This window comes from Sminthopsis crassicaudata, chromosome 2, assembly GCF_048593235.1.
Source record: "Sminthopsis crassicaudata isolate SCR6 chromosome 2, ASM4859323v1, whole genome shotgun sequence".
Classification (NCBI taxonomy): domain Eukaryota; kingdom Metazoa; phylum Chordata; class Mammalia; order Dasyuromorphia; family Dasyuridae; genus Sminthopsis; species Sminthopsis crassicaudata.
In genome coordinates, this window is record NC_133618.1 from 552,631,334 (window position 1) to 552,647,941 (window position 16,608).

General features: G+C 31.9%; 1 protein-coding gene across 1 annotated transcript in view; it reads right to left on the minus strand.

Moving 5' to 3' along the window:
* Window positions 1-16,608, minus strand: part of MEF2A (myocyte enhancer factor 2A) — a 193,744-nt gene that overhangs the window by 90,978 nt on the left and 86,158 nt on the right. Inside the window, 1 exon segment of the mRNA XM_074295037.1 lies at window positions 11,227-11,426. Within this exon segment, the coding sequence (XP_074151138.1) occupies window positions 11,227-11,280 (54 nt within the window). The 5' untranslated portion in view covers window positions 11,281-11,426.

Consider the following 16,608-nt stretch of genomic DNA (forward strand, 5'->3'; position numbering starts at 1 on the left):
GATTTAGGATGAAAAATCCTATCCAAGCCTCCTCCCTGCACCCCCCCCCTCCTTTTACTTCCTCTCTCTATCTCTTTTTTTAAACTTTATTTCTTTTAAGAGGTTGTTTTCTGGAGGAATGGGAGAGCTATGTTTTCTTTCACAGGGTCTTTTATGGAAATGGAAATATTTTGCATTACTTCACATGGGATTTCTTAATGGGGGCTTGGTATAGGACTGGAACACAATCTGGAACTCAAAAGCTTTAAAAACAATGCAAAAATTGTTTTAAATGTAACTGGAGGAAAATACCAAACAAATGAAAACAAAAAAAAAAAAAACTAAAATAAAATATTTTTAAAGAATATTTACCAAGAAAATATTAGGAGACTCTGTTTTCCAGAGCTAAGGCCCAGCAAGCAGGAAGCAGGCTACGCTCAGTTTACTATAACAATCCTTCGAGTTCACTCTCTGGATGATCTCAGCCACAGCAAAATCCAGAACTGTTTCATATAATTATTTTTTGCTTTGACCAATAACAAGTATTCTCTGAATTCGGACAAATGCCTGCTATATCCATGTTCTGGTCATGAAGCCATGCTATGAATTAAATTTGTCACATTGGGGCAGCTAGGTAGCACAGTGAATAGAGCACCAGCCTTGAATTCAGGAGGACCAGAGCTCAAATCTGGTCTCAGACACTTAACACTTCCTAGCTGTGTGACCCTGGGCAAGTCACTTAACCCCAGCCTCAGTTAAAAAAAAAAAAAAAAAAAAAAAAAAGGTCATATTAATGCTGTTACCCCTCACTGTCAGGGCTAAAGCTCATATTTTCAGGGAATGATATAGATTTTTCTTGTGAAAGTAAAAGTTGAGGGTCAGAGATATGTCAGAGGACAGATAAAATGATTAAGTGATCAAAAGATACAAAGAGGCAATTTTCAGATGAAGAAATCAAAGCTAACTATAGTAATATGGGGAAAAAAACCCTTCTAAATTATTGTTTAGATAAATGCAAATGAAAACAACTCTGAAGTACCACTTCAGACTGAGGTACACCTATCCAACTGGCTGATGAGACAGAAAAGAAAAAAAAGATCAATGTTTTAATAAATATGGAAGTTAGTAGAATTTTGAAATGATCCCAACCATTTTAGAGAACAACTGGAACTATGCTAAAAGGGGCTAAAAAACTGTGCATGCCCTATAATACAACAATATCACTACTAGGTCTATATCCCAAAGAGATTTTTTTAAAAGGAAAAGGATATATATGTGTGTGTGTGTGTGTGTGTGTGTGTGTGTGTGTGTGTGTGTGTGTACACACATATACACAAAAAAATATTTGTAGCAACTCCTTTTGTGGTAGAAAATCAAGGCTGATTCATGTAAATAATTTTTTTTCATAATGAGCAATCTGGTTCCAATTCCTCATAAATATAAGGAAGATCTTTCAAATGGAATCATTCTGCTTATATATAATTAACTTAAGAGTTTTCATTAAGCCTTAATATCTATACTTACAGGCTTTATAAAAGGCCCCTTTTTGAATATACACTGCTGACATAATGAATGGTAAATTGTTTATGATCAATTTCCATGTATTAGTATTATATTGACTTTGTTAAGATAAATATGGGCTGCCCCTTTCAACACCCTCTTCTTTCACATTTCAAGTACTGAGAAGAAATTCTGAAATAAACTGATAAATAAATGTCAGTATTTCTTTCAAGTATGGAACATATTTTATAAATAAGAGAAATGATATTTAGATTTTGTCACACATAATTTATAATCTTTGTTAACTCTGTAAGAAGAAAGATGGAATATCTGAAATTATATTCAAAATCTGTTTCCTTATTCACCAAGTCTAACTGCTACCATGCATTTTTTCAGTGGTTGCTTTACTTAGGGAGTCTTGCTTAATTACATTATCAAGCAAACATTTATGTTTAACTTTGCCAAAACTCATGCTCTACTTCTTCTCTACTCCCAATATTTCAATGTAGCTCAGATGTTCCTGAATCTTTTCAGATAGAGAACTTTCAATACCTTCTCTCCCTTCACAGCCTTTCTTAAATCCCAATATTTTTATCTCAATTATCCATACTTATCATTTTTAGGAGAATTTTAAACCTCTATTCACATAAAAAGAATAACAAAATTATTCTTAAATGACATTGGAAAAAATGAGTAAATGGTAATAAGTAAAAGGAAAAAAATAACTCCATAAGGATGATAATCAATTTACACTGTACTTCGCTAAGTTTAAAAAATAAAAAGCATCTTTTCTTCCATGTTTACATTATAAAAAACACAACCAGTGACAGAGAAAACCATTTATGTATGTTCCCACAGAGGCTTGTTCATCTCTGACTTAGCATGAAGTTTTATTTGAAGCCATTTGAGAATGGCACAATACATTCCTAGAAAAGATGGTGGAAAATAAAGACAGGAAATTACCTGACTCTCCTAACACTCTCTCCAGCCTCCCAGAAACAATATAAAATAGTGCCTCAAAATGAACTCTGAATAGCAGAAATCATCAAAGCAAGGTAAATTAAGTTGTCTTCTAAAACAATTTAAGAATAAATTAGGAAAAAACCTATCCTTCCTGGGTGGTAGCTTGGCCTGAATATAGTACAAACCTCCAGGGAGATACCACCAGAAGGAACAAACAACAAGACCTGAGGGCAGCTCTAGAGGCCACAACTTCAGGGACTTTCACTTAAAGGACAGTATGGGCATCAAACAACAGCTTAGAGGAAGACTACAGGATCCTTGGATGGCTTTGAAAGCTTGGCCCAAATGCACCAACCAGATGTGGTTCTTGGCTATGGCTTTGGGTGAGAAGGAGTGAACACATGTCAGTGACTATGGTAGCAGAGAAATAGGGAACCTGCTGATTGTGGGCACTCACTGGAGAGGAGAGTCATGGGTTTTGGTTTCAGTGTAGAAAGGAGAGCTAGAACCTGTAGCTACGAGGAGGTACTTCAGGGAATAAGAAAGTTGTCCATGACACTATTACTGGGGGATTCTGATCATGGCTTAAGATGAGTATCTGAGGTCAGCCCCCTGGTCAGAAAACAACAACACAAAAACCCTGAAGCCTAAGATATTAACCCCCACAACTCAGGACTAGAGTTCTACTTTAACACAGTTAATAGACAAGCAATTGGGGGGGGGGGAGGGAAGGGAAGAGAGAGAAAGAAGGGGAAAGAGGGGAAAAGAAGGGGAAAGAATGCGAGACAGGGAGTAGAGAGGGGGTAGAGAGGGAGAGAGAGGGAGACTGAGAGGGAGAGAGAAAGTGAGGGGGAGAGAGAATCAGAACATGCAATCATAGCTAATTACTATATTGATTGAGAAGATCTATATTTAAACTCAGAAGAAAACAGTTAAGTTAAAACAGCTACTTCAGTTTTAAAGAAAAAAAAAAAGCAAAATGGTCCCACGCTTAAAAAAGAGTTTTAGGAAGACTTTAAGAAAGACTGAAGGAAAAATGAGGAAAAAAATAAGAGTAATGCAACAAAATCAAGAAAAGTATGAAAAGAAAATCAACCAACTGGGAAAAGAAATCCAAAAACTCATAGAAGAAAATAACTTCTTAAAAATTAAAACTGGACAAAGGGTGGCTAATGACTTCATAAGACACTAAGAAATTATAAAACAAAAAAATAAATAAAAAGAGAATGTAAAATAACTAAAGCAACAGATATGGAAAATAGATTGCAGTGAGATAATAAAGCAATTCTTAAGACTACCTCAAAGTTATGATATTAGCTACATAAAAAAAGGAAGAAGGAATAGAAAAGTACTTTCAAAAATTGAGTATATATTAAAACATAAGAAATTGTATGGCTAACTTGATAAAAACAAAAATATTAATTGCATCTCTTTCAAAATAAAAGTTATATTAAAAAGGGACCATAGAAACAGATTTTTAAAAATTAGAGATTAAATAGCTTGATCTTAAAGAAGGAGTGGGTTTAAAAACCAAGTCATAGAAAAAAAAATAATTTTATTAAAGAAAATTATAATGAAATAATGTTTAAAATATATGGGAAAAAAGCAAAAGCTATTCAGAAGAAAATTTCCATTTCTAAATACTTACAACAACAAAAATAGAAAAGGAGCAGACCAATGAACTGGGCATGAAAGTAAAAAAAAAACTAAAAAAAAAAAAAAACCTTAAAACTCTAATTTAACATCAAATTGGAAATCCTAAAAATTAAAGGTGACATTAATAAAACTTAATGTAAAAAAATTTGAATTAGCAAATAAAATGAAAAGCTGGTTTTGTGAAAAATGAAGAAAATAGCTAAAATTAATATGATTTCTAAAAGGTTATACATGAAATAAAAGCAAGTTACTAGTGTCAAAACTAATGATTTTGAAACCAAAGTAATTGTTAAAAGTTAATTTCCCCAATTATATACCAATGAATTTTAAGTGAAATGAAATAATATTTATTTAAAATATGAAATACTTAGGTAACAGAAGAAGGAACAGAATATCTAAACCTATTTTAGAAAAAAAATTGAACAAGTCATAAATGAACTTTCTAAGAAAAAAGCATCAAAACTAGATGAAGTTATAAGTGAATTGAAGGAGTCTTACCAAACTCTTAACCCTTGAAAGCAAAAGTATAAATGTAAATGAATTTTTCTTTAAAATGATAAGAAGCATCTATCTAAAACCATCAGTAAACATCATTTGTAATGGACTAAATTAAAAGCCTTCTTAATAAAATAAGGAGTGAAATAAGAATGCCCATTATTGCCAATATTATTCAGTATCATATTAGAAATGCTAGCAATAGCAATAAGAAAAAGAAAAAGCAATAAGAAAAAGGAATTGAAGGAATCAGAATGGGCAAGGAGGTTGAAAAAAAAATCCCTTTGCAAATGATATGAAGATATATTTAGAAAATCCTAGGAATTCAGCTGAAAAGCTAATTGAAATAATTTTCCTTTTCAGAATAAATATTGATTAGAGAAATGTAAATTAAAACAACTTTGAGATGTCATCTCATAGCTATTAAATTGGCTAAAATTTTATAAAAGGGGAAAATGACAAACGTTGGAGGGCATGTGGAAAAACTTTGACATTAACACATTGCTGCTAACTATTTCTAATTCAGAAACATGTCCAAAGAGTTATAAAACTGTATATAACATTCGACCCAGCAATACCATTATTAGGTCTGTTTCTCATGGTCAGCAGAGGAAAAGGGAAAAAACCCTATATACTTTAAAACACTTATACCAGTTCTCTTTGTAATCAATTAGAAGTTGAGAGGTTGCCCATAAATTGGGAAATGAATAAACAAGTTATGCTATAACTGTGATGGAACAGTACTGTGTTATAAGAAATAATGAGCTGCAAAAAGTTATCAAACTGTGCATACCCTTTGACCCAGCAGTGTTACTACTGGGTTTGTATCCCAAAGAGATCTTAAAGAAGGGAAAGGGACCTATATGTGCCAAAATGTTTGTGGCAACCCTCTTTGTAGTGGCCAGAAACTGGAAACTACGTGGATGCCCATCAATTGGAGAATGACTGAATAAATTGTGGTATATGAATATTATGGAATGTTATTGTTCTGTAAGAAATGACCACAAGATGATTTCAGAAAAGCCTGGAGAGACTTACATGAACTGATGCTAAGTGAAATGAGTAGGACCAGGAGATTGTTGTATACTTTAACAACAATACTATATGATGATCAATTCCGATGGATGTGGCCATTTTCAACAATGAGATGAACCAAATCAGTTCTAATAGAGCAGTAATGAAGTGAACCAGCTATACCCAGTGAAAGAACTCATGGAGATGACTATGAACCACTACATAGAATTCCCAATCCCTCTATTTTTGTCCGCCTGCATTTTGGATTTCCTTCACAGGCTAATTGTACACTATTTCAAAGTCCGATTCTTTTTGTACCACAAACTGTTTGGACATGTATTGGTCAACCTGCCATCTGGGGGGGAGGGAGAAAATTAGAACAAAAGGTTTGACAATTGTCAATGTTGTAAAATTACCTATGCATATATCTGGTAAATAAAAACTATTATTAAAAAAAGAAGAAGAAATAATGAGCTGGTTGATTTTATTTTATTTTTGGCAAGGCAATCAGGGTTAAGATAGCAAATGATAAGTGTCTGAGATCAAATCTGAACTCAGGTCCTCCTGACTCCAATATTGGTCCCTTTATCCAAAGGACAACCTAGTCGCCCTAAACTGATTGATTTTAGAAAAACAGAAAGACTTGTATGAAATAATGAAAAGTGAAATGAGTAGAACAGAATGTCATATACAGTAACAGCAATACTACTCGAAGAATAATTATGAACAGTCAAATGATTCTGAGTATTATAAATACTCAAATCCACTACAAAGGACATATGAAGGAAGATGCTGTCCTCCTCTAGAAAAAGAACTGATATATGCATATTTTACATATATATATATATATATGCATATATATATATGTATATATATATATGCATATCATATATGTATGCACATGCATACTATGTATACATAATATGGTTTTACATATATTTATAAATTTGTGCTAAATGCTGACTTTCTCTAGTGTGGGGTGAGGAAGACAAGAAGGAAAAAGGTTAGAACTTAAAATGTAATTTTAAAAATTAAAATTAAAAATAAAAATTGCATTCCTAGGATCCAGATAGCTAATTACAACATACCGAAAAGCTTTTGATTTATTTGCTAAAATGGTCCTTCTATAATCGAAGGACCAATGAATCCTGGTTCTGCCAATTATTCTATAGGAAAACTTGAGCCGTGACTTTTCTGGGTTCTCAATTTCCTCATATGTAAAATAAGATTTGAACTAATTAACCTATAATGTATTTCTTAGATACATTTTAAATATTTTATGATAATGCAATATTTTGTATATATTTAAGGATTTCTACAATTATAGATCAATTCTGTGCCTCAATATATCAATAAATTTATCAGATGCTATCCTTATTTAATGGAGATAGGCTTTCTAGGTCCAAGAGAAATAAAAATCTCTCTCCAAATATTTTGGGGGAGTGAATGTTTTATAGTCTCATGAAGATGGCTAAATCTTGAAGTGTAAATTAATCTTCTTCAGAAAACAAAAATAGTTAATACAAATTACTTTTTTTCCATATTCACTACTCTAGACTTTGGTCTTGTTTTGTTCTCAATGAGCATTTTTTTTTTTTGGTCACAGCAAATTAAAAATTATTTATTTATTAGTCTTTTTAATACCTTGCAAGTACAAACCTATGCTACATTGTAGAGAAATTACTAACCTTTCAAGCTTCCAGAGCTAACTGAGGGTTGTTGTTTCTTTAATGAGGATTAATAAGGCTGTTTTGCAGGACATAGTTTGTCAGTTTTTGGTGGTGAACCACGCTTTCCTCTGAAGTGTGGTTCAACAGATGTTTTGCTTTGGATTTAAAAGATCTTTGAAATGCTTGAACTCCCCACACCAACAGCTGCTATAATACCTTTATCGCCGTTACTGAAAAGTACACTTTCAGAACTATAAATTTTACATGTTTTTCTGGAAGACATACACATTCTTGAATAATACAGAATTGTAGAATGTATGTAAACGTGAGTAATAAAATATGTGCATGGTGTGAAATCCAGCACTTAACTGATAAAGAACAAATTAAAAATGGGGAAACCAGTTCAATTCAGTTTCACCAGGTAAAAGTCAAGCATTCTGAGTTAGTCAAGTCTCAGAAAAAGCACACAAGTATGACCACTACTGTCATAAAATGCAATTTTATCAAAGTTATTGCTTGTAACAAGTAATTTCTCTCAGGCAGGGAACAGCTTATACTTGAAACAAACTATCACATGTTAGCATCAGTTCAAAAGACTTATTTTTCATGTTTTGTAACCATACAACAAGCATTATCAGACTACTTTAAAGTCCTTAGAAGAAATCTCTGCAGATTCAAGAGTTTGGCCCCATCAAAAAAGCCCAAATGAATGAAGAATGTTTATTGCCTAGATTGTGACAGGCAGCTGGATAGACAACTCATGCTTTGTGCATGGACAGATCTCTCTCTCTCTCTCTCTCTCTCTCTCTCTCTCTCTCTCTCTCTCTCTCTCTTTCTATATATATATAGATATATATATATATATATACATCTATATATATAGAGAGAGAGAGAAAGAGAGAGAGGGAGAGAGAAATGTAGATATTAGATATTAATAGACACCTAGATATACACATATACATATACACAGACTTAGACCTATATTTATACATGAATATATATATATGTATACACATACATATATATGTATATATACATAATATTTAAATCCAAGGTATATATATGTACACATAGATCTGAACATATACATGAATACACAGAAGCACGCACACACACACACACATATACATACACACTCACATACATATAATATTTATATCCGAGAGAGATGATACATATGGACAACAACCTGTGCAAGATTAAGTAGGAAGAAGGCATGGATTTACTTTCAGAAAATTGAAAAACTTCTTTAATTACCCATAAATTTCAGAAACCAAAGGTCATTTTAAAAAAAATACCAATATTCTCTACTAGTGAATGGCTGTGCAAAACAGAAATTGTCCTGCAAAACAGCCTTATTAATCCTCAGAAAACAAACAACAACTTCGGTTAGCTCTGGAAGTTTGAACGGTTGTTAATAATTTCTCTCCAATGTAGCATAAGTTTGCACTTGCAAGGTATTAAAAAGGAAAATTGAAAATGAAATCATATTTTTAAGATAGACTATTAAAATTGCTTCCTGAGTGGCCCCAGATTTTTCCCTAACTCTTACTTTCTGCTTTCTGATAAATTTTCCTCAAAAAATAAATCGGATAACATTTTATATTCATCCAGTACCCCATTCAAAAATTTTGACCATATATAAAAAGGTGTAGAGGAAAGATTATAATATTTGTAGGTGGAATAGAATTATAAATTTAAAACTTGAAAGGATTCCTAAAAGCCATAGGGTAAATACCTCTCATTTAATTTGAACTGAGAGATTACACTATTTGTTTAGGAGCACAGAATTATTATATATCTGGCAGCAAAATCTGATTCCAGGATTTCTAGATTCTAAGTCCAGTACTCTATTCATTAAGGCATGCTGCCTCTCTCTACACCTAGGTTCAATTCCAAGCCCCACCCACCCCCTTTTCCAAGAAAAATAAGTAGGTAAGTAGATTGCTTTGGTTGAGTCTATTTTCTTATTTGTAAATGAAGGTAATACATAAAACTATCCTCAGAGGACTAGTGTTAAAAAAAAAAAAGTGTTTTTATTATTATTGAATGACTTCTGTGCTTTTTTGCCTGTCTTGGTCCATATTGTCTTAGGCCCCTCCTCCTTTTAATTGTTAATGACATTCAAGCTAACTTTCAAAATTTCATAATAACTGGGAAATTTTTAACCTTACACTTGGTGGAAAAAATCCCAAGGAATTTGAATAAGATATCTATAATCTCTAAAACTACTTCTTTCTCTTTAACAATTATATCTTTAGAAATTATTAATATCAAGGAGAATATAGAATAGGGTGATATTAGTTCTCAGAAACCATTAATCAATAATAATAGTTTCTACTATGTCTAACTCTTCATGATCTCTGATGAGGTTTTCTTTGCAAAGATATTGGAATAGTTTGCCATTTCCTTCTCCATCTCATGTTAGAAATGAGCAAACTGAGGCAAATAAGATAAAATGACTTGCCCAGGATCATACAACTGAGCAACTGAGAAGTATCTGAAGCTGGATTTGAACTTAAGAAAAAGAGTTCTTCCCATGTCCAAGTTGGGCACTCTATCCACTGCATCACCAAGACCTTCTGTACCTTTTCTGCAAAATTTTGGCTATTTTGTTCTTATTTATCCAAAGTACAGTTGTTAAAAGTATTGATTATTGTACCACCTCTGTTGTGACTCAAGAAAGAGAGATTTTTTCCCCCAGTAATTTTAATACAGTAAAGCATTTTATTTAGAAGTCCTTTATTTTGTAACCCCCAATATTAAAAAAAAAAAATGTCAGAGCCAAAACACAAGCCCAAGTCCAAAAAAAAGACTATAAGGTACAAAGGTATAAAGTTAATGGATATTAATAATAATAATAGATGATTAAATGACTTACTCAAATCCTTACCTATGACCTATCAAATTTAGATATAATACTAATAAATTTAATTATTTTCACAGCCCATAGCAGATTGCTGTTTCAAATTTGAAAGGTAGAATACCACCAACTGAAGTTAAAAAAATAACATATATATATGTGTGTGTGTGTATATATATGCTTTATGGCTATCAGTAATAAAAAAGATATAAAAATAAGAAATTTAAAAGTGGGCTTTAAAAAAGGTGGTATCACCAGGGGATTTTTATAAAGGCAATCAGATATACATTTTTATATAGTCCTTGAGGACATATAGAGCATAATAACCAATGTTTGAAATGGCAATAGTAATCAAAAAAAAGAAAATTAATTTCAACAACTTCTTTCCCCCACAGATAAGAGGAAATATTTTTATAAAGATATTTAATAAAATTATTCATGGTTTTGATACTTGAAGGGGATACACTTATAATATCTAGAAAATGATGTTTTGTAAGTAAAAAAATCTCATTCCATAATAATAGAACAAAAATCAAACATCATCATTCTTAATGTGAGCGAGCATAAAAAGATATACTCATTTTTCCACTAAAAACTGAGTTTTTCAAATCAATCATTAAAAGGTGTTTTTAACTATCTACTACAATGTAGGAATGGAGAATGAATCAGTAATTGCCTTCAGGGAGCTTATCTTCTATTGGGAAAGATATATAGATATATATATTATAGATGTATATATAAAATAAATAAAAAAATACACAGTTGTTGGGCAAAGTCATTAGAGGCTGCAGGGCAAGAATTTACCTAGTAGTGTCAATACTTTTAAAAGACAAAATAAAACTGGGCTCTGTTATACTTTCAAATTGAAAATATCCAATATTGCTTAAGAAATTTTTTTAAATTGTTAAACAAAAACACATTCAATATTACTTTCAAAAATTCACAATAGCTGGGAAATTTTAAATTTATACCTGGATGAAAAAATCCCAGGGAATTCACAGATAAAATAAAATTTCAATATAAGATATAATAATTATGTTATACTATAAGCTTTTAATTAAATAATTAAACAACTGTCTTATTTACCTGTCTGTTCCTTTCATCCATAATCCGAGTAATCTGTATTTTCTTCCGCCCCATTTTTGCGTTCTCCTTTTCTTCTTTACAATCCAAATAACTATTTAATTCTAGAATTATTTCTCTTCAATATCCTAATGCATGGTACACAGCTTCTCCTGTCTCAGCTTCCAGTCCAAAGGCTGCTTCTGAAACTATTTTTTTAAGATCTAAAAGAAACAATAGAATTTGTGACATAAATTATGCAAAGTAGATGATCACTTCGAGATAATTTCTGTCTCCAGGAATTTCAAAACTCTTTTTATGTAATGTATAATCATATATTATCAGTAAGTACAACTGGCTCTTCTAAAACTGTCCCTATATAATAACTACCACAATGTAATAGTAAACATTATGAAATAGAGATTCTTGGCTTCCCAGTTGATGGTATTCTAGGAAAATTTTTCCTGCCAAACTTAATTCTCTCCTATCAATTTGGAAATTCATCCTCTCTTGTTTTACCTTTAAAGAAAATAGAAAAGTTTATCCTTAAAATACGACAAATCCAAAGTATTCACTGGACCTAAGTTTCCAAAGAAAATTACATGATTATTTATTCCCTGACACTGTTTATATTTCATTTTCTACCTTAATATAACTTAAACATACAAACAACATATATAATTTATATTTTGTCAATACACAAGAAATAAAAAATGAATAAAAGAACTACCAAGATTTTATTAAGACAGAATTGTTGTAGGAAAACAGATATACTAACATGATACAGCAGTTGGTCCAATAGTACTAGATACCAATTTGTAAATAATTTATGAAGTTGTCCATATTCTTTGGCCTAGCAATTTCACTAATAGGCTGTTAAGGACCATACTTAATTGAAGGGGAGAGGTCAATTCTCTGAGAGTCTCCATCCACAACTGTGAATCGTAATACTTGAAAGAGTTGCAAAGCAGCCTTTACCAACACAAATGTTCCTTGTGGATTGGAAATGAAATAAATAGGAGGCAAGAGAGAAGAGGAAAGAGGTCAGAGAATGAAACTGCCTTGTATCATCATCATCATCATCATCATCATCATCCTCCTCCTCCTCATCATCATCATCCTCTGACATGAAGAGATACATTCTACAGGGATGAATGTTAGACGCCCAGCAGCCACTGGCAGGTGGCTCCCGTATCACAAAAATGGGCTTATAGCACCACTGACATCAATAAAAACAAAAATCTCCTATTCACTAAAATACTTGTGATACCACTTTTTGTGGTAGCAAAAAAAAGGGGAGGGGGAAGAGGGTAAGGTACTCATCAATAGGGGAAATGGATGAAAAGACTATGATATTTAAATATAATAGGAATATTATTGTACTATTGGAAATTACATGAAGAACTCAAACATGGAAAGATTTGATTTGTGTGAGTTGATAAAGAACAAAATAAGCAGAACAAAAAATACACAAATACACAATAACGAAACAAATAACAAAAATACAACAAATACCTAACTTTACAACAGTAAAGGAAGAGTTCCAAAAGAAAATCAAACTTTGAATTTAAACAAAAAATCAAGGAAGTTCCTTTAAAAAAAAAAAAAAAGATGATTAAATATACCTTCTTCCTCACTGTAGAGAAGTGATGAGCAACTATTACAAAAAATAAATCATCAGATTATACTGTCTGTCCATTGGGCAGGGGAAGTCAGGACACCTTTTTTCCATTTCTTAAAAATGAATGATGCAAGAGCAGTGCATTATTCTAAAAACTTATACTATGAAAAATAAAGTTATATCTTCTTAATTTTACTCCCTTTTTTGTATTAAATATATAGCAGAAAATGTTTTCAAAGGATTTGAGCTATAACTTAAGTCTTCTTTTCCCCACTATACAGTTCTGTTTGGTGATCATATCAATTACCATGGATTCAAAGATCAACTTTATGCAGACTCCTAGATTTATGGATCCAGTTATCCAGGATGTCATTCTTGATCCATTATTCATACTCAACTCACATATCCAATACACTACCAAATTTTGTCATTTTTGCCTTCACAATTTCTTCTTTCTTTCCATTCCATTCTCTATTCCAAACAGCTGCAATGCTAGATCACAACTTGACTACCTCTAGTCCAAAAGCCTTCTAAGTTAGTCTCCCTGCCTCAAATGTCTTTCCCATTCCAATCTATCCAGCATTCAACTACCAATGTGACTTTCCTAAAACACTGATTTGACCACGCCACACCTTATTCAGTGAGTTCCAATGGCTTCCAATGACTTCTAGAATCAAATATAAAGCCTTTTTCCTGCTATGTGGAGTGCTTCACAACTTGGCCACTTCGTTCTTTTCTAGACTTCTTATATTTTACTCTCTGCCTCCACACACCCTACAATCCAATTACACAGAGCAACTTGACATTCCTCTCATATGACATTCAATTTCCGGACTTCATACACTTGTCCTGCCTGCTCCCATACCTTAATAATATCACTCCTCATTTCCATAACCTAGCTTCTCTGGCTTCCTTCAAGACTCAGCTCAAAGACTACCTTCTTCCACAGGAAGTAAGCTCCTCTTCCCCCACGTAGCTTATTTTTTCCTTCTAAGAGTACCTTCAATTTACAGTGTTTGTGTGTGTGCGCGCACGCGCATCTTGTACATACATAGCTGTTTGCATGCTTTCTCCTTCATTAGAATATGAGCTTCTTATGGGCAAAAATCACACTTCAGCATTTCCTTGGATCCCCAGAGTTTACCATTCTTTTGTTTAATAATCCTAATTCTTAAGAAATTTTTCCTTGTAAAAAATTATAATAGCAATTGGTCTCTGGGTGTATTTCATGAAACAAATATGATCCAAAAGTGATGAAGAAGCAAAAATTCCATCCCATCCTTTTTGCAAACATTACCAACGAAGAACTAGATATTAAACTTATTTATTAAATATTTTTTCTATATCAAAAAGGAAAAATATATATTGTAAATACATATTTGCAAAAATAATCCCTGCAGCATATGATAAATACATGTTTGCAAAAGAAAAGGAGTAATCTTATATTTTGTTTTTAATACTTCAGAAACACTTATGTACATTGTGAATCCTACATTTAAATTTTGTAGATCAAAAAAACTGCCCATTTCATGTCATATGAGATGTCAAAGATCTGACCAGCTGAGATTCTCTCAAAATTATTATAGTAACATTTCTTAAGCAATAAAACTTTGATATAATTAAAGAATACTTTCAGTATTTTTTATCAAAGTATTCTATTTTCAATATCCTCTTACCATAAAATAATTTATTATATTCCCAGAAGAGCTTCACTTCACAAGTGCACTTAGACAATCCTATTGAAAAATTCTCAAAAGATTTACTTCCTACAAGTCACTTGCAAGTTTTCACACATCTACTAACAAGCTAATTATAAAAATTGCTCTTTCCCTCTCAGTTTGGTAAATCTGTATACTCAAGAATGTTCTATTTGCTCAAAGGAAGGAATGAAAAAAATTAAAACACCTTTATACTTATAAGAAAATCAAAGATACTCTTTTACAAAATTACCTATGCAAGTTTTTCAAAGCATTCAAATACCAAATCTCCATTACTTGTAAAAAAAAAAAATAGGCAACAAATTTTAAACTTAATATTTAATCCATTATAATAAACAACAGACTAGTGCACATTACCTCCAAATATCCTGAGCTGACTCCCACAATCTTGAGCCATATGTGGAAAGCAGTGAAGCTTTATCATACTTCATAGAGATTTCATAATCTATTTACCCCATACTAAAGATATAGCCATATCATTCTAATGCTGATGCAGTTTAAAAAGAGAGAGGAAGTAGAATCTCACCAAAATTTTAATTATGCATTTTTAATAATCAAAGTTACCTTCCTTATTAATAATTTTAAATGACAAAAAAGAATTATAATTTTCATTAAGTCACAAAATCATACTGGATATTTGAGGAAATAAAATCACATAATTATTCAACTCATCAATAAGCATATACCATGCTAAGCAAGCCCTGAGGACATGAAGACAGAAGTCATGACCATGGGGAATTTATATTCCAATGCAGAAGATAATGAACATATACAAAATGGATGCTATATAGTTTTGAGGCATGTACTAGCACTTAGGTAACTAGGAAGGATTTATGTAAAAAAGAAAAGTTGCTTCAGATGAATTTTTCAGAAAACCAAGGAAGGAGGGCATCCCAGACTTTCCATTATTAAGGCAGCATAAAGATATAGGATGGGAGATGGGCCACTGTGGAAAAATTATGAAAAATGAACAAACCACCAGAAGTGAATCTCAGAATCCAAGGAGGAGAATAAAATGCTAGAAGACTACAAAGGGTATCATTGTAAAAAGATATGAATGCCTAACTGAGAAGGTTATTTTTCATATGCGAAAATAAGATACTCTTGGATCATGTTTAAGAATGAAGAAGTGATATGATCAAATCTATACTCAGTTGACTGACAAAGGCAGGATGGTAAAATATAAGACTATTCCAATAGTCTAAGAAAAGGGAATGAGAGCCTGAACTGGGGTTGTGACTGTGAGTACAGAAAAAGGAACATAAGGGAGAGATGTTATAGAGATAGAAATAATAAAAGAGTTCCAAAAGTCTTCCTGCAAATTTAGCTTCTTCTAGATAGATTGCATTGAGACTTTTGGAACTCCCTGCATCTGGCCACTGACTACATGTAAACAGTCACTTATGATACTAAATCAAAGCAAACAAAGAATTAGTGGTTCAATACCTGATATATAAAAGTTTTAAATCACTTTAACTTCTAATATTAAAACTCACATAAGACAAAAAGTATAGCTCAAAGTCAAGATTAATAAATTCTAGTAAAAAATTTTTTTTAGCACAAGGGTGTTTGGAAGTATTACTCGTCTCTATTGTTAAAGGAAAATAAAACCACTAAAGACATCATAAGAATTTAAAGAAGGTGAAGCCATATTGTGTACAAGTGTCTCTTAAAGAAGATCTAATAAAATTTTAATTTCAAATTTTTTTATTGAACATTAGTAACATGCACCACTTCAGAGCCAAGATGAGGGTTCTGCTTAATAAAGTTCACAAAGTAATTCAAAAGACAACACTCATATAAATCTCAAATAGAAAGGCAGTTAGAAAACATGGATAATTATTACTTGTTCCAGGTCAACTAAATGACACAGAATGGAATGAAGAAAAGAAAGATATGGAATTATAAATTTTAGAGACAAAAATATTATCTATACTGTCCTAAAAGAACATCCACTAAAAAATGCCAAAAAAAGTTTCTCTCGTGTTTGTCTGAAGACTTCTAACAAGGAATCTATTATCTCCTTCAGCAGTCCCTCGTTTTTATAGACAGTTCTAATTTTTAGAG